Raw genomic sequence first — 26,943 nt, forward strand, 5'->3', positions numbered from 1 at the left:
TACAGAATAAGTCAGAGAGGAATGTGAGGATAAGAGTTAATAAAAAAGGATCAGAAACCAAACTGGCCTTTCTTTATGCCTTCACAGAATATTTGTTATGTGTGTACTGATAGTTTACTGACTATGAAAATTGGGAAAAATTAGAATACCTATTTTAAAGAATTGAATGAAGATCAATATGTAAGTGATGAATCATTAAATTCTATTCCTGAAACTAATATTACACTATATGTTATCTAACTATAATTTAGATAAAAACTTGAAAGAAAAAATTAAATTAAATAACAATAAAAAATAAAGAATTGAATGAAGATCAGTTAAAGTATAGCCACGTAAATTGTATAGCACAGTGCTTGTTACGTAGTAAGCTGTCAGTAAATATCAACTACTGGTATTGTAGCTATTTCTTATGTTCTTACAATTATTTCTCTGTATTTCTTTCCTTTTTTAATGTTAATTTTCTTATTTATTTATTTATTTATTTATTTTTAATTTACATTCAAGTTAGTTAGCATATAGTGCAATAATGATTTCAGGAGTGGAATTCAGTGATTCATCTCCTACACATAACACCCAGTGTTCATCCCAACAAGTGTCTTCCTGTGGCCCCTTGTCCCATCTCCCCACCTATAACCCCTCCAGCAACGCTTAGCTTGTTCTTTATATTTGAGTCTCTTATTTTGTCCCTCTCCCTGTTTTCATATTATTTTTGCTTCCCTTCCCTTATGTTCATCTGTTTTGTATCTTAAATTCCACATATGTGTGAAGTTATATGATATTTGTCTTTGACTAATTTTGCTTAACAAAATAACCTCTAGTTCCATCCACCTTGTTGCAAATGGCAAGATTTCATTCTTTTTGATTTCCAAGTAATATTCCATTGTGTGTGTGTGTATGTGTGTGTGTATGTATATGTATATACACATCTTCTTTATCCATTCATCAGTTGATAGACATTTGGACTCTTTCCATATTTTGGCTATTGTCAATAGTGCTTCTATAAACATTGGGGTGCATGTGGCCCCTTTGAAAAAGCACACCCGTATCCCTTGGATAAATACCTAGTGGTGCAATTGCTGGGTCGTAGGGTAGTTCTATTTTTAATTTTTTGAGGAACCTTCATACTGTTTTCCAGAGTGGCTGAACCAGTTTGCATTCCCACCAGTAGTGCAGAAGGGTTCCTCTTTCTCTGCATCCTCACCAACATCTGTTGTTGCCTAAGTTGTCAACTTTAGCCATTCTGACTAGTGTGAGGTCATACCTCATCGTGTATTTTTTTCTTAGTGCTAATCTGGCTTAAATTTCTTTGAACTCCTATAAACTATAACAGGAGACTACTACTGATTGATATACTATCCAAAATTTAATCCATAGTAAACCATTTTAGAGTAATACATTTCAGTGAACTCTCTGCACAAAAATGTCATTAAGCTTATATTACACTGGTATCATTCTAAGCATGTAACAAAGAGAAATTAAAGCCTTTTTAAGGTGAATATTTTGGTTCTAATCCATCCATCTTGAAGACTGTCCTAAATATCTTCTTTGCAAGTCCAATGACCCAGAACTTGAATTAAAAAAAAAAAAGCAATGAGGCATCACCCAGGTCAGTCAGTTAGCACCCAACTCTTGATTGCAACTCAAGTCATGATTGTACAGTTCATGAGTTCAAGCCCCCCATCAGGCTCTGTGCTGACAGTATGGAGCTTTCTTGGGATTCTCTGTCTCCTTCTGTCTCTGCCCCTCCCTGTTTGCTATCTATTTCTCTCTCTCTCAAAATAAATAAATAAACTTAAAAAAATAAAGCAGGTATGTTTATAGGTTTAAACTTCATTTTATTATTTTGTCTTTAAGAGTAGTAAGAACATTAATTAATTAAATCATAGAGACTACTGATTTTTTATATGTAGACTCCAAAATTCTTTGAATATTCTATTACAAAACACTACTATTAGTAAGTAAAGAAATATTTCATGCAGAATTTTTTTCACTAAATGTTTGAAGGGATTTTTTTTTCTAATTTAAGGGTTAGGTAAAGGAGTTGGAGAAAGAACAGTATTTCTTAAATCTCTGAACGAAACGACAGTGTAGACGCTTTCATTTTCTTATCATATTTTTTTTCAAATCTCTCATACTGGGCTACAGTGAAGTGATTTTTCCAATCTCCCAAAATACCTGAAAAGAAAGATAAAATGACAAATTTGAGACATCTATAAAATTTCCTTCTTAGATCAGTTTTATTTTAAATTATCATATATATATATATATATATATATATATATATCTATATTTAATTTAAATTCAAGTTAGTTAGCATATAGTGTAATAGTTATTTCAGGAGTTAAATTCAGTGATTCATCACTTTCATATAACACCCAGTACTAGTCCCAACAAGTGCTCCCCTCAAAGTCCATCACCCATTTAGCCAATAACCCCACCCACCTCCCTTCCAGAAACCCTCAGTTTGTTCTCTGCATTTAAGAGTCTCTGATGGTTTTCCCTTCTCTGTTTTTATCTTATTTTTCCTTCCTTCCCCTATGTTCATATTTTTTGTTTCTTAAATTCCAAATATGAGTGAAATCATGTGATATTTGTCTTTCTCTGATTTATTTCACTTATTGCACTTATTGCACTCTTTTGTATCCTTTGGATAAATATCTGGTAGTGAAGTTGCTGGGTCATAAGCTAGTTTTATTTTTATTTTTGAGGACCCTCCATACTGTTTTCCAGAGTGGCTGCACAGTTTGCATTCCCACCAACAGCATAAGAGTGTTCCCTTTCTTCACATCCTTGTCAACATCTGCTGTTTCCTGAGTTGTTCATTTTAGCCATTCTGACAGGGCTGGTTTTGATTTGTATTTCCCTGATGGTGAGTGATGTTGAGGATCTTTTCATGTGTCTGTTAGCCATCTGGATGTCTTCTTTAGGAAAGGATCTATTCATGTCTTCTGCCTATTTCTTCACTGGATTATTTCTTTTTTGGGTGTTGAGTTTAAGAAGTTGTTTATAGATTTTGGATACTAATCCTTAATCAGATATGTCATTTGCAAATATATTTTCACATTATGTGGATCGCCTTTTAGTTTTGTTGATTTTTTCTTTCACTGTGCAGAAGCTTTTTATCTTGACGAAGTCCTAATAGGTCATTTTTGCTTTTGTTTCCCTTGCCTATGGCGACATGTCGAGAAGAAGTGGCTCTGGCTGCGGTCAAAGATGTTTCTGCCTATTTTCTCCTCTAAGAATTTGATGGTTTCCTGTCTCACATATAGGTCTTTCATCCATTTTGAATTAAGTTTTGTGTATGGTGTAAGAAAGTGGTCCAGTTTCATTCTTCTGCATGTCACTGTCCAGTTTTCCCAACACCATTTGCTAAAGAGACTGTCTTTCTTCCATTGGATATTCTTTACGGCTTTGTTGAAGATTAGTTGGCCATATATTTGTGGGTCCATCTTTGGGTTCTCTGTTCTGTTACATTGACCTATGTTTTTGTACCAATACCATATTGTCTTGATAATTACAGCTTTGTAATACAGCTTAAAGTTCAGAATTGTGATGCCTCCAGCATTCAGGGTCTTTTGTGGTTCCATACAAATTTGAGAATTGTTTGTTCTAGCTCTGTGAGGAATGTTGGTGTTATTTTCAAAAGGATTGCATTGAATGTGCAGATTGCTTTAGGTAGTATCGACATTTTAACAATATTTGTTCTTCTGATCCAGGAGTATAGAATGTTTTTCCATTTCTTTGTGTCTTCTTCAATTTCTTTCATAAGCTTTCTATAGTTTTCAGTGTAAAAAGCTTTTACCTCTTTGGTTAGGTTTATTCCTAGGTATTTCATGTGGTTTTTTTGATGCAATTGTAAATGTAATCAATTCCTTGATTTCTCTTTCTGCTGCTTCATTACTGGTGTATAGAAATGCAACAGATTTCTGTATGTGGATTTTGTACCCTGAGACTTTGCTGAATTCATATGTCAGGTTCCAGCAGTTTTTTGGTGGAGTTTTTCAAGGTTCTCCACATAGAGTATCATGTCGTCTGCAAAGAGTTAAAGTTTGACTTCTTCCTTGCCAATGTAGATGCCTTTTTTATATGTCTTTTTGTTGCCTGATTTCTGAGGCTAGGACTTCCAATACTATGTTGAACAACAGTGGTCAGAGTGGACACCCCTGTCATGTTCCTAACCTTAGGGTGAAAGCTCTCAGTTTTTCCCCATAGAGGATAGTATTAGCTCTGGGTCTTTTGTATATGGCCTTTATGATGTTGAGGTATGTTCCTTCTATCTCTACTTGGTTGAGGGTTTTTATCAGGAAAGGATGCTGTATTTTGTCAAATGATTTTTCTGCATCTATTGAGAGAATCATATGATTCTTATCCTTTCTTTTATTAATTTGGTGTATCAGATTGATTTATTTGCAAATATTGAACCAGCCCTGCAGCCCAGGAATAAATACCACTTGGTCATAGTGAATAATTCTCTTAATGGACTGCTGAATTTGATTTGCTACTATCTTGTTGAGAATTTTTACATCCATTTCATTAGGGATATTGGCTTCTAATTCTCCTTTTCAGTGGGGTCTTTGTCTGGTTTTGTAATCAAGACAATTAGTTTCACAGAATGAGTTTGGAAGTTTTCCTTCTACATCTATTTTTTGGAATTGTTTGAGGAAAATATATACTATTTCTTCTTAAATGTCTGGTGGAATTTTCCTAGGAAGCCATTGGCCCAGGATTCTCGTTTGTTGGGAGATTTTTGATTACTGATTCAATTTCTTTGCTGGTTATGGGTCTGTTCAAATTTTCTATTTCTTCTTATTTCAATTTTGGCAGTTTCTATATTTATAGGAATTTGTCCATATCTTCCAAATTGCCCAGTTTGTTGGCATATAATTTTTCATATTATTATTCTCACAATTGTATTCTGTGGTGTTGGTTGCAATCTCTCCTCTTTAATTCATGATATATCTATTTGGGTCTTTTCTCTTTTCTTCTGGATAAGTCTAGCCAGGATGTTATCAATTTTGTTAATTCTACCACACTTGTATTTTTAAATCTTTAATTTTAGAACTCCATAACTCCATCCCTCACTCCCAAACTCCCAGGCCTCCTTAGTTTTCCAAAATACCCATGGGTTTTTCCAGTATCTTATATAAAGAAATAATCTCTCAAATAGCTTCAAGAAATGTCACTGAAAGAAAATTCAATGTCTCACAATCTTTATTCTTTGCCCTCAAGAGCTTTGTTAACAAAAAATGATGTCTAACATCATTTAAGCTGGCTACTGACCACAGAAAAAATTGTAAGGCATGTGAAAAATATCTAGAGAGTTCACACAAATGAAAGGCATTCTTCTGACATAGCAATGGATGCCAAGACTCATGTTTATCAATGTATAGGCTCTTGAGTAACCATTTCTCATTAGAAGGTCTGTCTTACATGATAGGCTTACAGGAATTACAGAGTTTATTTGCCACGTATTTCCCCTAAGTTTTTGTTGCTGTTGTTCCTAATTTTTTTCTTGTCAGCATACTCAATCTCTTTCCATCTCCTACAGTATTGCTCTTAGCTCTCCACCTATCTATAATGTAATTAGCAAACTAGTATATGATTTCTCACCCTTTCTCATGAAGGGAGAAATGGAATGATCCATACGAACTCCTGCTACAGTGGTATAATTTGTAAATGGATTCTGCTTCATCACATCAAAAGAGCTGTAATAGAGGATTTTATCCACAGTTTCTTCTGGCAGATCTTTGTCTAGAAACTTTAACAATTTCTGAATTTCACGCTTTGGATCCTAAAAAATTATAAAATAAAAGAATTATTTCAGGTAGACATAGTCATGCAATAGGCAATGTATTTAATATGGTTCTACATATCTCAATGCGATTGAGAAAATGATTTTACATTTTTATGTGTATGGTTTACTTTGCTTTCCAAAGTACATGTCCTATTCTTGGTTATGCCAGGCAATCACCCGCTACAAAGAAGATTAAATTCTGTTTCAAAAAATGCAAAAAAATTTGGGTTAATATTCAACCTTTCACACTCAAAAATAAAATTAACCAGGTAGAATAACAAATGGTAATAAAGCAAGCTACTATTATCCTAAGGTATAATTTTCAAAATTTTGATCTCCTTTTTTAAAGTGTATCTAACATCAAGAATAGAATACCTATCAAAAATTTAGAGAAGAATTAATATCTATCCTTCTCAAACTCTTCCAAAAAAGTAGAAGAGGGAGTAACACTTCCAAACCAATTTCACAAGGTTAGCATCACCCAAATGCCAAAAAAAGATAAGAACAGCACAGGAAAATAACAGACTAACATCTCTGGGGAATATCAATGCAAAAATACTGAACAAAATACTAGCAAACAAAATTCAAAAGCACATTGAAAGGTTTGTATACCATGATCAAGTGGATTTATTGCAGTGATGGAAAAGTAGTTTGACATCAGCAAATCAATGTGATACACCACATTAACAAAATGAAAGATAAAAATCATATGATCATTTAAAAAGATATGGTAGTAGATGCTATGAAAAAATCAACAGCAAAAGAGACTTTTTAAAAGTTTATTTATTTATTTTAAAAGAGAGAGGGAGCAAACATGCAGAGTAGAGAGAGAGAGAGGCAGAGACAGAATCCCATGCAGGCTCCATGCTGTTAGCACAGAGCCCAACACAGGGCTCAATCCCATGAACCGTGAAATCATGACCTGAACTGAAATCAAGAGTCAGACACTTAACTGACTAAGCCATCCAGGTGCCCTGCAAAAGAGACTTTAATAGATAAGACAAGGTGAAGTATTTGACATTATGGACATGAAAGAACTCTCTGGAGAGTTAACATTTAACTTAAGACATGAAGAATGAGGAAAAGTTAATTTGAAAATAGTGGGGAAAAATATTTCAGGCAAGCTCACTTAGTAAGAAAAACAAAGGTGATACCAGAAGAGGTTGGAGAGAGATAGGGACTAAATAATGCTGAACTCAAAATTATCTTAATGATTTTGTATTTCATGTAGGGACAGAAACCACTGAGAGATTTGAAGAAGGGAGTGGGCATACTCTGAGTTTTCAAGAGGATCATTTTCTCTCAGTGGACAATAGAAGCAAAATGAGGTACTCCAAATAAGTCAATATAGTTGTCTGATCTAGCGCAGGAGGCAGTAGTGGTAGAAAAATAGGGGATTGAGTAAAATATCAATTTTCAAGGTGTAATTAATAGGATAGTGGATTGGTCATATTTATAGATCAAGAAGAAAGGAAAATGTGATATAAAAAAAGATGAACCTTAGTTTTCGTTAAAAAGTAAAAGAGAAATTGTACTGTAGTTGCCTCTCACCTCTTTCATGTCTTCATAGAATAGGTAAAGAATACGATAATCATTCCTCTTCTCCCACCAGCCCTTCACGTGATCATACCACGCACCAAAAGCCACTAAATTAAAAGATACAATGTTTGGAAAATTAAAACCATTTGCATAGAGAACTGTTACATATTATGCCAAGTCATCATTATCAATACAAAAGCGCTTATCAGTTCAAGAAATTGGGCTAATAGGGTAATTACTTCTGTTTTCACTAAATTTACAATTTACTTGGAAAGGAGTGGCAGGGAACTTTATAGAAGAAGAGAGGGAGAGAAAATGATAGGGGTGGAGAGGTTAAGAAAGGGCTCTGGAGAAAGAAGAATGTATTTGGATCTAAGAGGAAAAATTGGGCTTTGATAATAGTAAGAATGAGTAGACATTATATGGACAGAGAATCATCCAAGCAGTAGCAGGAGTAAAAATTTGCAAGACACCATTGAGATGGACTTGCCTTGAAAAGAGAGTTTTTATAGAAGAATGTTTGTATGAGAACTATATGTAGAGCTACTACTATTGGCATAAGTATGTTTCCCTGAAAGACGATACACAGGTAGAGAAACAGAGCCTTAAGGATAAAATCTTTACTCAAGAATTTTCAGTCTAGGTAATAAAAATAAGGGACTGGTAGAGAAAAGAGAGCCTAAGAAATACGTGTAAAATCGAAACAATACAATGGCTGCACAGCAAGGGATGAAAACACTTAATCGTCACTAAGCACTAATGAAACAAGACTAATAACTGAAAAATCTGTGTTACATATTCCCTAAAAGTTATTAAAGGGAAGAGATGACTATGTATTCGGCTTCTTCTATAGTCTTTCTAATTCATTAGTAGAGTGCTGGACACATATTAGGTTTATAATAACAGATTTATATTTGAACTTTCTATCTTCTTGCAAAAAGACTTTTCACTATGGGGAGCCTGGGTGACTCAGTCAGCTGAGCCTCTGACTTCGGCTCAGGTCGTGATTTCATGGCTCGACAGTTCAAGCCCCCAGTCGGGCTCTGTGCTGACAGCTCGGAGCCTGAAGCCTGCTTCAGATTCTGTGTTTCCCTCTTTCCCTACACCTCCCTTGCTAACACTCTGTCTCTCTCTCTCTCTTAAAAATAAACATTAAAGGGGCCCCTGGGTGGCTCAGTCGGTTGGGCATCCGACTTCAGTTCGGGTCATGATCTCACAGTTTGTGAGTTCGAGCCCCGTGTCGGGCTCTGTACTGACAGCTTGGAGCCTGGAGTCTGCTTTGGATTCTGTGCCTTCCTCTCTGTTCCTCCTCCACTCACACTCTGTCTCTCTATCTTTCTCTCAAAAATAATAAAGATTAAAAAAAATTAAAAAATGAATAAAAATAAACATTAAAAAAATTATTAAAAAAAAAAAAGACTTTTCACTATAGAACACCTTGAATAAAGTAAGAGTTGAACCCACCCTTTCCAGTCATGAATTTATCCAGGAACTCTTCCCAGGTGCCAGGCTCTGGATGCAGTTTTGCCATCTGGTAGAAATAATAGTAAGACACAGCCACATCTTTAGCATTTTGTGCCACGTAGACCATCTGTGGAGAGATATGGCAAATCATCATTTCATTTATATTTTTTAATATTTTGTAAACTTGCTTGTCTTGCGAGAATGCTTATTTTCTCCTATCAATGTCCTGATCTCAGCATTTATATATATATCCTGACATGGAATATTCACAACTATGTATTGTTTAACACAAAGATTTGGGCCTTCACACCCTGTTTCTCCTTAGCTTTTGAAAAGAACATCTCTTAAAACACAGAAAATCAAATATAATAAGAATTATAGTAAATGTTATATTAGCAAAAATGAGCTAATATTGTTCTCAAATTTAAAATATTATTCTATATCACTTACTAAAACATGTAAAAAGAAACAGAAATTATAAAACTTATAGAAAGCTAAAGTAAAATTTTTAAAACTGAAAAAATGCCCTATTTTTAATTGAAAATAAATTTTTATAAGGATACATTTAATCAATAATGATTAAACATTCTTCATTTTGTTCATGACCATGGATACATAACAATTATTGCTGTTTATAGTGATTTGCTGTGAGATTAAAATTTATTTTATGTATAAAGTCCTAAAGTCTACTTGAAAAAAGAAATTTTGAACATATTCTCCAAAAGAAATGACATTATTATGTCTCAGTGTTAATTGGATTTTCAGGGAAGTCCACTGAAATCCATAATCCTACTTTTCCCCTGAAGTACATCTAATAATCCTGAGGTCCCAGCCACCCATGCAGTAAACATAACTCTAAGGGAAAATGCATTCAGGAAGAAATCTCATTTTCTCTAATTAGAATCAGCTTCCTTCTTCTCTTCCAATTGATAGGAAAAAGAAATGGGAAGTTTTATAATCCCAAGTCACTGATAGTAGTTCTCATATTCTGGGGCAAGGAGAGAGAGAGAGTAAAAAGAGGTTTTTCAAAAGATTGAGTATAGAGTTCTAAGAGTTGAGACTATTGCTGATCCAATTTCTTGAGATAAACATTTCCAATAACTTCCTATTTCAACAGCAGGAGTATATGGTAACAAATCAATCATTTTATTCTATCATCATGTAAGTTCTTTAGTGCGGACTGTTTCCACTTCCCACAGTATAGATTGAAGGCTATCCTGAAGATATGCCCCAATTCTCTTAATAGCAAGACCATGTGTTTCTGGGAACATCTAAGGATTTTTACCTTTGGAATTAAGATGATAAACTATATCCTTGCTTTCTTATCATTTTTTTGTTTTAATTAGAGTTTGAATAAAAAAGAAAGTCACACATAAATGCATGTACAGACTTATTTGTATAAGCTCAATAGTATTCATAAGAATTAAATAAAATATCATGCTCTTAGATGGCAGAGAATGTCTTATTTGTGTTTGCATTTATAATAACAATTACAATATTGGTACATACACAGTAGCACTTCCATAAATGTTTACTGATTATATGCTTATTGAAGAATTTTGCTTATAGGTAGCTGAATCAGAACTGCAAGGAGAAATTAAAAATTTATAGTCAGATTTCAACATCCTTCTCTCTATAACTGATAGAAAAATATGAAAAGATGAGAAATGTGATTCTACATATATTAAAAGAATGTTAAAGGAATATCATGAGCAACTTCATTACAAAAATTTGACAGCTTATTTTTAAAAATTTTTTTGAAGTTTATTTATTTATTTGGAGAGACATAGAGAGCTAGTTGGAGAGGGGCAGAGAGAGAGGGAGAGAGAGAATCCCAAGAAGACTCTGCACTGTCAATGCAGAGCCCAACACGGGGCTCGAATCCATGAACTGTGAGATCAAGACCTGAGCCAAAACCAAGAGTTGGACACTTAACCAACTGAGCCACACAGGTGCCCCCCAAATTTGACAGTTTAAATGACATGGACCAATTCCTTACAATGCATAAACTACCAAAGATCATGTAAAGAAAAGTAGATAATCTGAATAATACTAAATCTATGAAATACATTCAATTTGCAGTTAAAAATCCTTCCAGAAGAAGAAAATTCCAGGCTTAGATCGCTTCACTGGTGAATTGTACAAAATATTAAGAATGAAATAGTACCAATTCCAACCAAACACTTCCAGTAAATTGGAAAAGAATAAATACCCTTCAATTCATCTTATTAGTCCCTATAGTACCAAAGGAAGGGGTTTTTCCCTAATGATAAAGACATTACAATGAAAAGGAAAGTAGAGTTCAATTATCTCCCAAAGATACAAATTATTTTTTAAAAATTAGCAAGTTGTACTCAATAATATGACAACACCAAAGTAATACATATCATAAATGAATACAATCAATAATTAAATATAAGATATGCAAGGTTGTTTTAACATTTAAAAAATCAATTGGTGTAATTAATCATAGTAACAGACTAAAATAATGGAAAACTGTATGATTGGTCTTTTTTTTTTATGTTTATTTTTGAAAGAGATAGACACAGTATGAGCAGGGGAGTGGAAGAGAGAGAGGGAGACAAAGAATCCAAGGCAGGCTCCAGGATCTGAGCTGTCAGCACAGAGACCTACACAGGGCTCGAACCCATGAACCAGGAGATCATGACCTGACTGAAGCTGGATGCTTAACCAAATGAGCCACCCAGGTGCCCTCATATGATTTGTCTTAATGGGTACAGAAAAAAATCATTAGACAAGATCTAGCATGCATTCCTGATAAAAACTCAGCAAAGTAAATAGAACAGAACTTCCTCAGCCAGGTAAAGGGCATATACAAAAAAACCTACAGGTGACATCATCATACTTCGAAATGAATTTTCTCTAAGATCAAGAGCAAGACAAGCGCATCTGCTCTCACCATTCCTATTCAGTATTGTATTAGAGGTTCTATCCAGTTCAATAAGGCAAAATTAATAATAATAATAATAAGCAAAAAGCTTTCATAAAAAAGAAGTAAGAATATTTTGTATTTTTTATTTACTAACAGCATGAGCATCTACATAGAACAATGAATGGGATCTACAAAAAAATCTATTAGATCTATTAAGTGAATTTAATAAGGTTTCAGGATAAAAGATTTATGCCCATATACCAGTAACAAACATTCATAAAATAATGCTAGTGTGTGTTTGTGTGTGTGTATGCATGAGGAAGACAGAGAGAGAGAGAGAGAATTACTATTATATGAGAAAATTTAAAAAATTTAAAGAAGAACATCTTTCTTATCGGAAGAAAAAGGCCAAGGAACTTGAACAGATACCTCAGGAAAGAAGATATTTAAGCTATGTAAAGGTGTTTCACCTAATTAGTCATTAGGGAAATATGAATAAAACCACAATGAGATGCCACCATACATCTACTAGTAGGGCTAAAATTAAATATTTTTAGGTATATTTTAGGTTGATGAGGATATAGAGTAACTTTAACTCTTGCACTACTGGTCAAAGTGTGGATTGGTCCATAAGTTTGAAAATATCTATTGAAGCTGGTTACATGTATATGCTAGATCCAGCAATTCCATCCCAAGATATAACACCAAGGAGAAATGTGTACACACATGTGTAATGAAAACTTTTGTAAGAATGTGAATTGAAGCGTGCCTGGGGGGCTCGGTAGGTTAAGCATTGGACGTCAGCTCAGGTCATAATCTCCCAGTGAATGAGTTTGAGCTCCACGTTGAGATCTCTGCTAACAACTTAGAGCCTGGGGCCTGCTTTGGGTTTGGTGTCTCCCTCTCTCTGCCCTTCCCCTGCTTGCACTCTGTCTCTTTCTCTCTCAAAAATAAATAAACATTAAAAAAAATAATAATAATCTGCATTGAAGGAGTGACTGAGTCTTGATTTTGGCTCAGGTCATGATCTCCCCAGTTGTGAGTTCAAGCCCCATGTTGGGCTCTGTGCTGACAGCGTGGAGCCTGCTTGGGATTCTCTCTGTCTCTCTGCTCCACCCCTTACTTGCTCACTTTCTCTCAATAAATAAATAAATAAACAAACTTTAAAAAAAAAGGATGTGCATTGAAGTACTATTTAATTACTGACAACTAACAACCACCAATAATACTGTGGGTAAGTAGGTTGTGAAATACTCACATAGATGTAATGGAATGCCTTATATTAGTGGTTCTCAAACATTAGCATGACTCTAATTCACCTGGAAGTCTTATTAAAACTCATATTTCTAGACCTCATCCCTATAGTCTTTGATTCAGTAGGTCTGAATTGGGCCTGAGATTTGCTTCTCTAACACGTTCCTTTTGTTCAAGGTACCACATTTTGTGGCTTATGATATAGCAGGCTACATTAAAGAAAACAAAACAAAAACAAGATAACAAGCATGATAAGAACTGAACTCACAAATATGGTGTTAAATGAAATAAGTTAAATATTCAAGATTACGTACTTTCTTATTACAGACAAAACAGGCAAACTAATTTATGGTGAAAACATTTAGGATAGTAGTTATCTTTGAATACAGGGATTGTTGCCCAGAATGTCAAGAAACAGAGTTTTTGGGGTGTTAGTAATGTTCAATTTCTTGATTTGGATGCTGGTTTCATGGATATGCTCACTTTGTAAAAATTCATCAAGCAGTATGCCTAGGATTTATGTACTTTTCTAAATGTTATAATTGAGGGGTGCTTGGGTGGCTCAGTTGGTTAGGCTTCCGACTTCAGCTCAGGTCATGATCTCACAGTCCATGAATTTGAGCCCCGTGTCAGGCTCTGTGCTGACAGCTCAGAGCCTGGAGCCTGCTTCGGATTCTGTGTTTCCCACTCTCCCTGCCCCTCCCCTGCTCATGCTCTGTCTCACTCTGTCTCAAAAGTAAATAAAAACATTAAAAAAAATTTTTTTTAATGTTATACTTGAATTTAAAATGTTATACTTGAATTTAAAAAAGGAAGTTTAACTGAATCCACATCCATATATGTGTGTGTGTATGTATATATATATACATATATAAGTATATATGTGTGTATATATATAATTATAAATCCATATTTGTAAATTATAATTATATTGAATTCATGAATAAGCAGTTATTGGGTTATTTAAATATTAAATAGTTGTTTGAGTATTTACATATTAGATATTTATTTTAAGTATTTATTTAAATACTTAAATATAAAATATTTAAAAGTAGGTAGTGAGTGAAGGGATTTAGACAGAAAAATAGGCATTTTAGAGAACAGAAAACCTGAGAGAGTCTCAGTGCTTGGGCACTAAGTCTACATCTATTTATCTATGGCACTGGTGTCCTCTGGTGTCTTTTTCAATCTTTGGGGTATAGGGATCACATTATTATTTTTGCAATTATTTATCCAGGGATTGCAATCGCCCACCGTAATTTCTGCATGATTAGTAAAAGAAATTTCAACAAAAATAAGGATTTGTTTTCTTTAAAATTTGCTACCTTGCAGTTATTCTTCCAAAATGAAGAAGGGAGAAGTTGAACAGGTAGGTGTGTTTTCACTAATCGAGGAGACTGCTTTTTTTTCAAATCCTCCACACCTACAAGCACAAAAGTTAAGCTATATTATAAATGTGGAATCATAAAGGTTAATGGCGATGTAATCTAAGATTTTGTAGACATTAACCCCACTCACTATATGGCTTGAAATGATCATATGGCTATATGACTTCATATAAAATCTATAATGAGATCAAAACTGATAAATTCTGGCTACTTATGTGTTTTATTTCACATGTATTACAGTCAATAACTGTCTGTAATATCCTCAGATACAGTACCTCGATGAGGTGGAAACAGCAACAGGTCCATGTCAAGATATCCAAATTTTTCCTTCATTTATCTTTCTCTTTTTCTTATTTACAATATGGGGAAACTGAACTAGAAGATTTCAAATTCCTTTTCCAGCTTTCTTATATTCAAATTATAAGATTAAATTGAATCTTGAGGCTCATAACTAACACAATTTTAATAATGCATTACCATCATTGTTCTGTTCCTTGAATCTGTAAACATCAGCTAACAAGAAGTAGACATGATTTTATATTGAATCAAACACTGAATTTTCTGTATATAATGATTGTACAACATTTAAATGTTGAAGACTTCCACCTGTGCTATTAAGAAAAAAGTATTCTCATCAAAATCTCCTCTAACGCAGATATTATCTTTGGGTGCAAGAGGAGTATAATATTGGTATAGCCGCATTTCTTACTCTTCTATTATAGACACTTATGAGTCAACTGTCCAAGTTCTGTCTATATCGATTCTATCATGACTCCTTCAGACACCACAAAACAGTAGGGGGATTTATTGCTATGGGGAAAAGAAACATTAAGGGAAAATACCATTATCCAGTCCAGGAATTATCAATTCCATGAACGGCACTCGTTTGTATATTGCGTTCTGCTTGCATTTCTCCACATCCCCATTATTATAGATCAAATCCAATATTTCACTGATCCAGGTTGTCCCTAAGGGGGAAAAAATCAAACAACTTTACACTTTTCTGTCAAAAACAGTATAAGAGAGTCAATAGAGGTAGAGGAAACAGAAAGGTGCTCTTCATTCCCATTCCCTTTCTCTCTTCTCCCTTTTATAGGAGACAGCACCATCTACTTGAACATATGCGTATGTATTGTGTATATGTGTGTGTGATGTGTGAGAGAGAGTAAATATGACTAAAATAATTATAAAGAAAGTCATGAAAAGTAAGTAAAACATGGATAATGCAAAAGACAGGAGGTAAGTTATGTAGCAAACCCTCCTGAGTGGAATGGAGAGGGAAGTGGCCAATTTCGATTTGTACGTTTCTTATTAATATCAAAAGATATTACTAGGCTTTGGGACTGAAGAATACTTGAGGTAAAAATGTTCAACATTTGGTGGAGGTGTGAAGAGAGGATACAAAGATAACTTTGTGAATTGTGTCTGTGGTGACTAGTGTGCTACTCATAAATAGAAGACAATACATCCTCACTGAGCAGAGTAGATCGAGTCACTCAGATCTTTATGAGACTACAGATGGTCCCCTACTTATCATGGTTTGACTTATGATTTTTTTTTGAGTTTATGATGGTGTGAAACTCAGAGGCATTCAGTAGAAACCCAACATTGAATTTAAAATTTTGATCTCCTGGTCTAGTGGTCAGCAATACGATGCTCTCAGATATCTACAGATACTGGCCAGATGCTGGACAGTGCAGCTTCAGCTCCCATTCTGAATGGGGGTAAAAAACAGATTCCCTTACAACCAGTCTGTACCTAGGCAACCATTCCATTTTTAACTTCCAGTACAGTACTCAATAGATTACATGAGAAATTCAGCAGTTTATTACAAAGTAGGTCTTGTGTTGGATGATTTTGTCTAGTTGCGGGCTTTGTAAGTGTTCTGAGCACATTTAATGTAGGCTAGGGTAAGCTATGATGTTTAGTGGTTTAGGGGTTTAAAATACATTTTCAACTTATGATGCATTTATAGGAAGGTAAAATTATCACAAGTCTGTATGTAAGGATATTTAATCATCTAAAGCATTCAATGATCAGTTTCTTGAGGCTGTGCTAAAAAAGCAAATACGGAGCACCTGCGTAGCTCAGTCAGTTAAGCGTTGGATTCTTAATTTTGGCTCAGGTCATGATCTCATGGTTCATGAGATCAAGCACTGGATCAAGCTCTGCATTGACAGCCTGGAGCCTGCTTGAGATTCTCCCTCTCTCTCTCTCTCTCTCTCTCTCTCTCTCTCTCTGTCTCTCTTTGTCCCTCCCCTGCTCATGCACACATGCTCTCTCTTAAAATAAATACATTTTTTTAGAAAGTAAATATAAGTTTGGAGAAAAATATCTTCTTAACTGTTCTCATCCCTTTCCTCTTTACCAAATGTGCAATAAATGGTAGTCTTTAAATTGAATAATCATGGTTAGAAACTAAAAATTACATTAAATGATCTATGCACTGCATAGACATTGGAAGTTTGACCTGCGCTGTAGCAGGATTCTCAGACAGAGAATCGTGACACCGAGGCATTTCTTTCCAGGAAGCAACTTTATTCGTGCCCGCATGGCTCAGTTGGGTTTGTACCCAAAGAACTGAGCCCCCAAATGCCACGTGGTGTAGTGTTTTGTATATTTTTTGCTTCTTTGTCTCCCATATATGGTAACACACTAACATACAGTCTGATGAAGTGATCTCATGCTACAAGGTTGTGAGCGATGTTGTCACCTACGTGTATAGTCAGGTTGTCTTCAGTTTTTTGGTTTTTTTTTTCTTTCTTTCCTTAGGTAGGGAACCCTACCACATTCCCCCCTTTGATGCTCAGATCCCTCTATTTTGGGTCAAAGAGCATCACCTTGGTTTAGAGGTTTATATTTCCGTAACATCATTACATGAGTGGCCGTCTTTTTTAAAATCGTGGCCTCAGTGAGACGGGAGACAGACTGTACAACCAGAGGAGTTAAGCAAGGTAGGAGTAAGCAACTTCCCAGAATTAGGACGATAATTTTTATGAGAGTTTTGAATCCCTGGAAGTTGAAAACCATCCTCCAAATAACTCCCTGGAATTTTAACTGTTCTGGGTCTGGATGGGGACATGAGCCATCCTTCTCATTTGATTTGTGATCTCCTCTATGACTTTTTCCTCCTTATCTGTCTGTAGGCAGCAGATGCTTAGGTCAAACTTTTTACAAACACCTCCCTCAGAAGCAAGCAGGTAATTTAAGTCCGAGCAATATTTGATAGATAACATTGCACATTTTGGTTTGCTGCTTGGCTAGTAAGTTAAGAGCTCTGGGAGTTTTACTGGTTATAATTTTTATAACTGCTTGTAGTCTGATTATGCGGTTTGGCATGTAAATGGGAGGGCAGTAGCCCCAGGACACATCCTCTCCCTAGTGGCACGGCCATAATAGTGGATTATTGCTTGGGAGGCATTTATTATATTTTTAATCGCCTATTTGTAAGGCACACCACTTCATTTGAGTCGCCCTGTCCCCATACACTTTGACCCCCAAATGTTTCCCTCTGGCAAGTGGGAGCAGGAAGAAAGATGGATGAATAGTTTCCAGCACATATGACCATGCCCAGATTGAGGGAAGTACTATATATAGGCTGTCCTTCCACATATCTAGTATAGTCCACCTGGGGCCCACCATTTGATGGCTGCATGACATTGTCCCAGGTCTCTCAGAGATAAGAGAAGTTAGACAAGGGGTGGGGATCTGGCTCAAGGTGATCTGGGGCCCCCCACTATTGGGTTTTTCAGGCAGTTGAGTTATAAAAGCTTTGGCCTAGGCATGTGAAGTATTGAACAGAGATGATGATGAACTTTTTCCCCACTAAGCAAGACAGTTTTTTTTTCCCAATAATTGAGCTTTTGAGGAGCCAAACCCCGACAGTAGGACTGGGGTATTTTGTTTTACTCGAAGGTTTGTGGGATCTACTTTTCTAGTCTCTTATGGCCATTGTTTTCCCATGTTGGTACCAAAAAAGTATCTTAAGCACAAAAGGAAGGTGAGTGCTAACAGAAACTCTCACCGCATTTCCAGCCGGCCAGACCAGACTCAGCTGATCCTACAGCACAGAGTAGAGCAAGAATCACAATAATAGTGAGAAAGCATGACAGTGCATCAGAGTAAGGAAACAGATATAGAAAATAAGGACAGTCTTTTGTTCCACTGGACTGTCAATTCCTCAAGCTTCTGCCATGTGTAGATTAGTCAGCTTCCAGAGTGCCTAAGCAGGGCTGCAGTCTCCCAGAGCCTCTGGAGTTGCAGATTGCTTCTTCTGTATGGTCAGCTTGCATGGCATTGATGGATCAGGAATGCACTCCCAGTTTCGAGATGCTGGCTTCACTCTGCTGTAGTGAATGCAGAGACCCACTTTGCCTACCTTACTGCAGTAAGGGTGGACAAAATGACAGTGAACGGGACCCTCCAGGGAGCTTTTAGGGGGTGGACAGTTTATTTCTTTATCTATATTGCATCTCCCGGTTTAAAGGGGTGAGCGTCTGTGGTCAGACTCACAGGTAATCGCTCCCTGACCCAGTGGAGTAAGGTGGTTAGGGTACAGCCAAGGGCTCGCAACTGCTGCCTTAGATTGGGTTAGATAGTCTACCTCATTTAGATCCCTCCATATGCACTGGATAATGGGGAGAGGGTGCCCATAAGGGATTTTATAAGGGGAAAACCCCATCTGGTTCTTCGCCTCCCATTTGTAGCTGCAGTCTGCCTCCTGAACGTCCCTTATCTCTCCCTGCCTAATGTTAACCCTTTCCCTATTTATTTCTTCCCTGGAATAGGGCCTGTAACTGGTGTTAGAAAATAAGGATGATGACTGCTCTGGCTTCTTCAAGCTGATAAGGGATGGTTTAGGGGTTCAGCAGTTAGAGTCTACCCAAGGGTCAGTCGATTGGCCCACAGTATAGTTCTACAGGAAGGATGGCAGGCATGAGGTGGCATAAACATTAGTAGACATAACGAGAAAAACACACAGTAAAGATTATACTGACCTACAAAATGACATCTTAAGATAATGTCCCCAGTTCCCACACCTGTCAAACAATGTAGGAGAGACCCTGACTTTGTAAACAATTTATGTCAGGGAATATCTTATAACCCAGGTGATGGAAAAGCAGGAGCAGTAAGTGATCAATGGTGGATCTATTTCCAAGACTTTGGTCCTAATTTACTCAAAATATTTTTTTAAAGCATCTAACGCTTGTGAGGTGTTATTTAGAGTTTTGCCACGTATAAGCAGACAGTTTGCTTTACTTTGAGGTGTAAAACTTTTCCAAGATCCAGAAGTTCTACTAGAGAAAGAGTCAAGGCCACCATTTACCATTATTAATTTACAAATGTTTAGGTAAGCCAAACCTGGGTATTATTTACAAAGCAGAATTTTTATTACTTTTTGTGCCTTTTTTCTCCTGCAGGGGAAGGCCTTTACCCAGTTAGTAAAAATATCAACCCTTACCAACAGATGTAGGAATTCCTTTGACCTTGGCAATGAGTGAAACCTAATTGTCAGTGTTTTGTGGATAGCCTCCAGTTCCTTGATTGCCTGGGAGAGCAAGTTTGTGGTTGAGAGGATTGTTTGTAAGACATACTTCACAGGCTGATACTACTTGGTAAACTGTCCTTTACAAATTTTTTCCAGCAAATATCCTTTGGGCCTTTTGATAAGTCCCTCCCTCACTGAAAGGCCTGGTGCTGTGTTTTAATGATCTTTTAGCTCTGTGAGCTGCCCTGCTCTGTTTGTAACCATTCCAAGGGCTGGAGACAGTGTCTATGATTCAGACCCCATTTTATTTTCTTGGGAGAGTCGGTAGGGTTGAGTCTCCTTTAATAATTGATATAGCATGCAACCTATTTTCCTGTCCCCTGGTGTCTATAGCCTACAATATCCAGTAATTCCCCAAAACTCACATAACTGTTTATGTGTTCTGAAGTTAGTACACTATAGTCTGTAGTTTAGTTATAATGTTTCTTCCAAGCAAGGGAGTAAGGTTCTCTGGTATTATCAAGAAAGAATGAAAAAAAAAAATTAGTTTTCCCCATATGTATCCCAGAGGCTGAGAGAAAATTTTAGTTATGTTTTCTGGAGATGCCTCTAATCATCATGCTGCATTTGGATAGTGGGCCTGGAGTGGAAAGGAGGACAGAAGAGGTAGCTTTGGTGTCAAGAAAGAAATCGACTAGTTTTCCTTCTATATTCAGAGTTACCCAACATTCTGGGTTTCTGATAGACAGTTGGTTTAGGGGAGCCACCATGAAGAGCCCCAGGCCCCATCAGTCCCTTCCAGGGACATTGGTTATGTGAGCCCTCATAGATAGAGGTCCCCGAGAGCATTCAGATCTCCAGTGATTGTCCCACATAAGGGGCATGGCTTATGGGGTTTTCGTTTTGATTGTCCCCTCTGAGGACATTCTCATTTTCAGTGCTCTGAACAGCCATATAAATGGCACTTGGTGCCAGGACCTCGGGAAGTTCAGTCTGACATAGTATGTAAGGCCACAACTAAGGCCTGGGATTGGTGTTTTCTGTTCTGTTTTGTTTTGTTTTAAGCCTCCTTTTCTGTTTTTTTATTCTCCTCTTGATCTTGGTTGTAATATGCCCAATTGGCAGCTCATAAGAGCTCCTCCAGGGTGCCTTCCTGATCAACAGTCAGTTTCTGCAGTTTTCTTCGAATATCTGGAGCCAATCTAGTGACAAATTTGTCTTTTAGAAACGTCTCAGTCTCCGCGGTGTTAGAGCCTCCCTTAACCTTTCCAGGAAGGCCACCAGGGTTTTATTTTGTGTCTGTAAGATAGTGGCTAATTTATCATAATTTAAAGGTTTAACCTTAGACCTCCCGACCAAAAAAAAAATTTTTTTAAGATTTTTTCTTCACAAACCTTTTACAACTGTCCTTTGCTTTTAGATTTTGACCTAAGCCCTTTTCTTTCCAAACCACCAGTCTCATTTAACAAAATTACTTTTTTTTTACCTTCAACAAAAAATGTATTTTTATTCTTTATATATTTTTATACATCTATTCTTTTACATACAGAGTTGTCTTCCTTATTTTCATCAGCCTTAACTACATTTAGTAGAATTTTAACTCTTAGAAGCCTTATTCACCAGTGAAAACTAAGTAGTAACCAGTAATGAAGGCTGCCCCCCAGATGGTACAGAAACAGGAGGGGGATGTGGTGGGAAGGCAGAAGAGGTGAGGGGCTAGCAGAAGGCAGAAAAAGAAAATTCCTAGATTTAAATCTTGTCAGCTCAGACAAGGGAGCAGCCTCCAGGTTTCTTTTGTTTTCCACCAGTGGAATTAGGCAGTCAATGTCAGTAGGAGAAGACAGGGAATTTCCCCAAAACAAAGGAGTTTTGGCAGCTGCCTGGGAATATTTCTTAAAGTCCCCGTTCTAAGTAGAATAACCAGAGACTGTTGGCTCTAATTATCATAGTCATTGACCCAGGAAACGAAGGAGACACAAGTCCCCATACATAGTCACATGGTGACTCCAACCTGCCGCCCCAGCACCCAAAGCCTTAGAGTTGGAGCTTCATTCCTCCTCCCTTGCGGAATTACTAGGGCAAGTCTGGGAGGTGATCAGGCTCCCTTTCTGCCTCTTAGGGGCAGGTCTGCCAAAATGAACCCCAGGTTCTTACCAGTCTGATGGGTGGAGTTCCCCCAACTGGTTCCTGGACCTCACGGGTTCGGTTGTGCTCACACCGGGTCCTCGCCCCGGAGCGCCCGGATAGGTTAATCTCCTGTGGATCGAGGTGCGCGCTGATGCCAGGCGAGCTCACCTCTCCTGGCGCTCCAAGATTAGCATCCTGGGCAGCAAGGGAGGTGGAAATGCACCCTCTCCGAATCCCAGATGAGAGCCCCCAAGAAATGTAGCAGGGTTCTCGCACAGAGAGTCTTGACGCTGAGGCTTTTCTTTCCAGGAAGCAACTTTATTAGTGCCTGAATGGCTCAGTTGGGTTCGTACACGAAGAACAGCCCCCAAACACCACGTGGTGTAGTTTTTTGTATATTTTTTACTTCTTTGTCTGCCATATATGGTAACACACTAACAAGCAGTCTGATTAAGTGGTCTCATGTTACAAGGTCGGGAGGGATTCTTGTCATGTACTCCTATAGCCAGGTTGCCTTCAGGTTTTTTTGTTTTGTTTTTTCTTTCCTTAGGGAGGGGACCCTACCACAGCACAAGGATGCACCTTTGGGTTGGTTCCATAATTGAGAGTACTTTCGGCCTCCTTTTTAGTTCTTTCTTATAGACAATTCTTTCTGCTTCTTGTCCCTGAATCATGGGTATGAGACTATCTCTCTCATCCTTCTAACACAGACAATTACAGTGTTAAGAAAAATGTGAGTCAAATTAATACTATCCTTGAAAATTTTGTTGCCTGATCTGGGTTAGGCTTAAGCAAAGATTCATGGGGAAGAAGAGACCTAAATTCCAAAATATAACACATTTTATTTCCTGTCAATGGATGATTCAAACTGTGGCCATTGAGATCTGATGGAAAGTACCATTTTTGCTATGCTTAAAATTGGAAATGTTTATTTTCCATATATTTTTTTTTAAAGCACATGATTTGCCTCATGTAAGGAATAAGTTAGCTCGGATTCTCAAAATTTACAGGGAACTGATATATTAATAACATTAAGACACATTTTCAACAGCTTGTAAAGGGAAAAAAAATCAAAGACAAAACGTGACCACAGAGTATTCAATTACTTTACATGTAGCCAGCTAGCCACCTAGCTTTCACTACGTCAAAAGAAATCCAGCTTCAAAAAGCACTTTCACAAATGAAGCACTGTATAATGGTGCTTTCCAAAGATCATCCGAATGGTTTTCTGCTTGTGAATATATTTTTTTTAATAGCAAAAACAAAAGATCATGTATATTTTTAGTAATTGCCCTACCTTTTCTAAACTTGCGCCTCAACCAGGAAATGCAAAGTAGTTTTTGTTCCAAACAATTTGGGTCTGCTAAATTGCTTAGAGAGCAATGTAAGTAGTAAGAAGAAAGAAAAAACTAGCTTTTGCCAAAATAGGCTTGTTTTCTATTCCTACAAAGGTCTGTATTGCACATTTTTTGTTTTCTGATAAGAGCTCTTTGTTCTCATGCAGTGTTTATAATTTTGGCATTAGAATCTCCAAAAACTCAGGTGTTTCCTCCCAGGCTTTTTTACATAGGCTTATGAAGTAATTTCAACATTTATAAAATAAAAAGAGAATTAGTAGTCAATGTAATTATTAAAACCTTCTCTTTCTCAATTCCTTTCAGAAATGAAGCAGAAAGGGGTGCCAGGGTGGCTCAGTCAGTTAAGCAACCAACTCTTGATTTGGGCTTAGGTCATGATCTCACAGTTTGTGGGTTCAAGCCCTGTGTCAGACTCTGTGCTGACATCAGCAAAGAGCCTGCTTGGGATTCTCTCTCTGCTCCTCCCTCACAAAAAAATAAATAGATAAAGTTATATAAAAAAAAAAGAAATGGAGCAGAAATATAAAGGAAAGTTGACATTAGAGAATTTAGCAATTGGAACACTTGATTGATTATGGGCTCAAGTAAATTAAGTGGATAAAAGGCAATAAAAACTCATTCTCTGATATTTCTCTGTATATCTATCACTGGATGAATTGGAAGACTGTCATAAAAACATCTGGAGAAATAAAAATTAGTGATTCTTATTGAGTCATCTTAAGTTCTTTTTTCTGAGATCAGAGAAGGTCAGCAGCTTTTAACGCTGAGGTCAGCAGCTGTTTAACATTATAGCAAAACATTTCTAAATGTGTTTAAAATAATAATAAAGTGTTTAAAATAATAAAATATTTTACCAAATATGTTTAAAATACTACAATGAATAATATAAACATTAAAATGCATAGAAGGAATATAAATATGTAAATAATCTAATGTACCTAAATCATTCTAGATATGCAGTTTTCATCATTTTTGTTTGGATTTAAAAAGGAAAATAAGACAATGGCATTAATTTTCCCTCAGATTAGCCCCTACTCAGTGGCAGATCTTTTAGAATCGAAAGTGAGTTTTCTCTGATTTCAGACAAAACTGTCCCAGCAACTGCTGCTGTGTTCCCTTCACTAGTGATGAGATCAGTGGGCTTACACATACAGATCGATAACCAATCAGTGAGTACAAACAAATAAAAAGATCTTACCGGATTTGGGGTAGGTTGCGATCAGAAGGTCATCTGGTCTGGCCTCAAATGACTCCACCTGGGACCACTCCTCAGCAATGCTCCAGAAGAGGGGGACACCCTGAACATCCACTAACTCCCTCCTGAAGACATCCAGCTCCTTGTCCATTTTTCAGAAACTAGATTTTAAACAAAAAGGAGCATGTTAAGAAGTATTTGTTTTAATAGCGGTAATCAAAGTAAAATAAATTGATATTTTATTAAATAAATTAGTATTTCATTACTATAGATCCAGCAGCTTTAGATCACATTACTGTGCCTTATGAATCAGTGGAAGAAACAAAGTATTATAAAAACTCATAGGTCTTACACTATGTATCTCATATGTGCTGTTTATACATTAAATACCATCAACATGTCCATTGGACAATTGAGGCCGAGATTTGTGGGATAGATAGTAAAAGTACTGGGCTTTGGAGTAAAGGGAGAGTAACCACACCAACCACAAGACTCTGACCTGAACTGAAATCAAGAGTCCGATGCTTAATTGACTGAGCCACCCAGGCTGTAAACTAGAAACTGAAGAGTGGCCTTAGGTAGTACTTCCCTCCTTTAAATTACTAGATGAGACTGGCAAATGATTCCATCTAAATTATATTTAACAGACCACAAGAATGAAAGTATGTATAGAGGGAGGGCGGGGAAGAAGAAGGGAATGACAACAAAAGACTGGGTGAAAGTAACAAGCTTGGGGTAGGTGTAGCACTGGAGATACATCGCTCCAATGCACTTTGTAACACCAGTGACATCATGTATAGTTTTATATTCTCAGCATGGTTCTAATAAAAGTACTTTTATCTCTCTTTAGCTATCATATATAAGTGGAAGAGCTTGAAATATATCCTAAGCACTACTCTGAAACACATTGTTGTTTCCCCAATTTAGCATGAGCCTAAGGGGTTATTTTTCTTTAAAGTGCTAGAAAAACAGAGACTATGTAACCAGCGTGGGTTTATCAGGCTTCTTGAGCCCTCGGGCAGCTGCTGAACTTCTCTTCAAGAATTAAAATCAGAAGTCTCCGGACCCAGAGTCAAAGGATATAATTAAACCTGTTCCTTTTCTCACGTGCAATTTCTTATCTTTTTTTCCTTTTCAAATCCTCCTCACTCCACCCCTACCCTGCCTCATGCAAATACTTTTTATTTTAAAAGATTATAAAGTTATAGTATACAAAGTCAATATATAAAACACTTTTGTGTTTCTATATGCTAGCAAACTATCAAAAACAAATTAAGAAGACAATCCGTTTATAATTGCACCAAAAATAATAAAATATCTAGGAATAAATTTAACCGAAGAGTAAAAGAACTGTACACTGAAAACTATTAGACATTAATGAAATAAATTTAAGAAGACACAAATAAATGGAAAGATATTTTGTGTTCATGGATTGTAAAAGTTAATATTGTTAAAATGTCCATACTACCCAGAGTAATCCCAGCTATGTTCTCCACTCTGTCAAAGTGTAACAAAGGACAAAGTGTACAAGTTCTTGCTTGGCTAGCTACCAGGTTTTTGTTTGATTTCTAGAACAAGGTGTTATTATTTTGTTACTTGTTTTATTTTGATTTTCACTACCCTTGTACATACTAACATAAAGGACAATGTTGAGAGAGCAAAATTAATTAATTAATTCAAAAGTATCAATTGGATATTATTGTTTAATATCTGGGACACACTGCACTGGAGAATCTAACTACTATAAAAACTTTCAGCTATCTTCATGGTGCTTCGAAGAGAGTGGGAAAGAAAGATACTGATCAAACAATCATACCAATAAATTGAAATTTTCGTTGATGGTAAGTGCTATGAAGCAGAGATATATTCCATAAATAGAGGGAAACTGACAGAATCAAGCTGCTTAGAAATGTTTCCCCTGAGAAAGGAGCAAGTGTTAATTTTGAGAAGAGAACTTTCCAACCAGGAAAGAGCACGTCGTGCAAAGACCCTAAAATGGGAGAGAGAAGGCTAGAGTGTTAATGAGGTTGGAGTGTGTAAATACTTTGCCAAATTATGTTGTAAGAAACTAGAGACTTCAGTATTTTTTCTGCGTGATTGTGTCTGGGATATAACTGCGTTTCTGTCTGTTCTCCACCAGAATAGGAGAATCCACTGACCCACCATTATGCACAGAGTTAACAATAGTTCTGACCTAGTTTGAAAGGATGGTAATGTGTTAGTGGTTCTGAGATGTTCCTGAGCATCATGGGGGAGGAGTATATATTTAAATATTATTATTATTATTTTAAATGGTTATCTTTGAGAGAAAGAAAGAGAGTGAGAGCTGGGGAGGGGGACAGAGGATCCAAAGTGGGCTCTGTGTTAAGAGTAAGTAAACATTATTATTTTTTTATTATTATTTTGCTTTTACCAAAAGTCTTAGGATTTATAAATACCCTAA

At 36.5% G+C, this 26,943-nt stretch overlaps 1 protein-coding gene across 5 annotated transcripts in view; it reads right to left on the reverse strand.

Annotated features, from left to right (window-relative positions):
* Positions 1-1,998: 1,998 nt before the first annotated feature.
* The window catches only part of LOC125922784 (sulfotransferase 1 family member D1-like), a 44,536-nt gene continuing 19,591 nt past the window's right edge, over positions 1,999-26,943 (reverse strand). For all 5 annotated transcript variants that reach the window (XM_049630580.1, XM_049630582.1, XM_049630581.1 and 2 more), the window contains 7 exons: positions 24,504-24,661; positions 15,175-15,300; positions 14,270-14,367; positions 8,798-8,924; positions 7,346-7,440; positions 5,611-5,791; positions 1,999-2,175 (listed from right to left, as the gene is read on the reverse strand). In XM_049630580.1, the coding sequence (XP_049486537.1) occupies positions 2,063-2,175; positions 5,611-5,791; positions 7,346-7,440; positions 8,798-8,924; positions 14,270-14,367; positions 15,175-15,300; positions 24,504-24,651 (888 nt within the window). In that variant the 5' untranslated portion in view covers positions 24,652-24,661 and the 3' untranslated portion in view covers positions 1,999-2,062. The remainder of the gene's footprint in view (positions 2,176-5,610; positions 5,792-7,345; positions 7,441-8,797; positions 8,925-14,269; positions 14,368-15,174; positions 15,301-24,503; positions 24,662-26,943) is intronic.

This window comes from Panthera uncia, chromosome B1, assembly GCF_023721935.1.
Source record: "Panthera uncia isolate 11264 chromosome B1, Puncia_PCG_1.0, whole genome shotgun sequence".
Classification (NCBI taxonomy): Eukaryota; Metazoa; Chordata; class Mammalia; order Carnivora; family Felidae; genus Panthera; species Panthera uncia.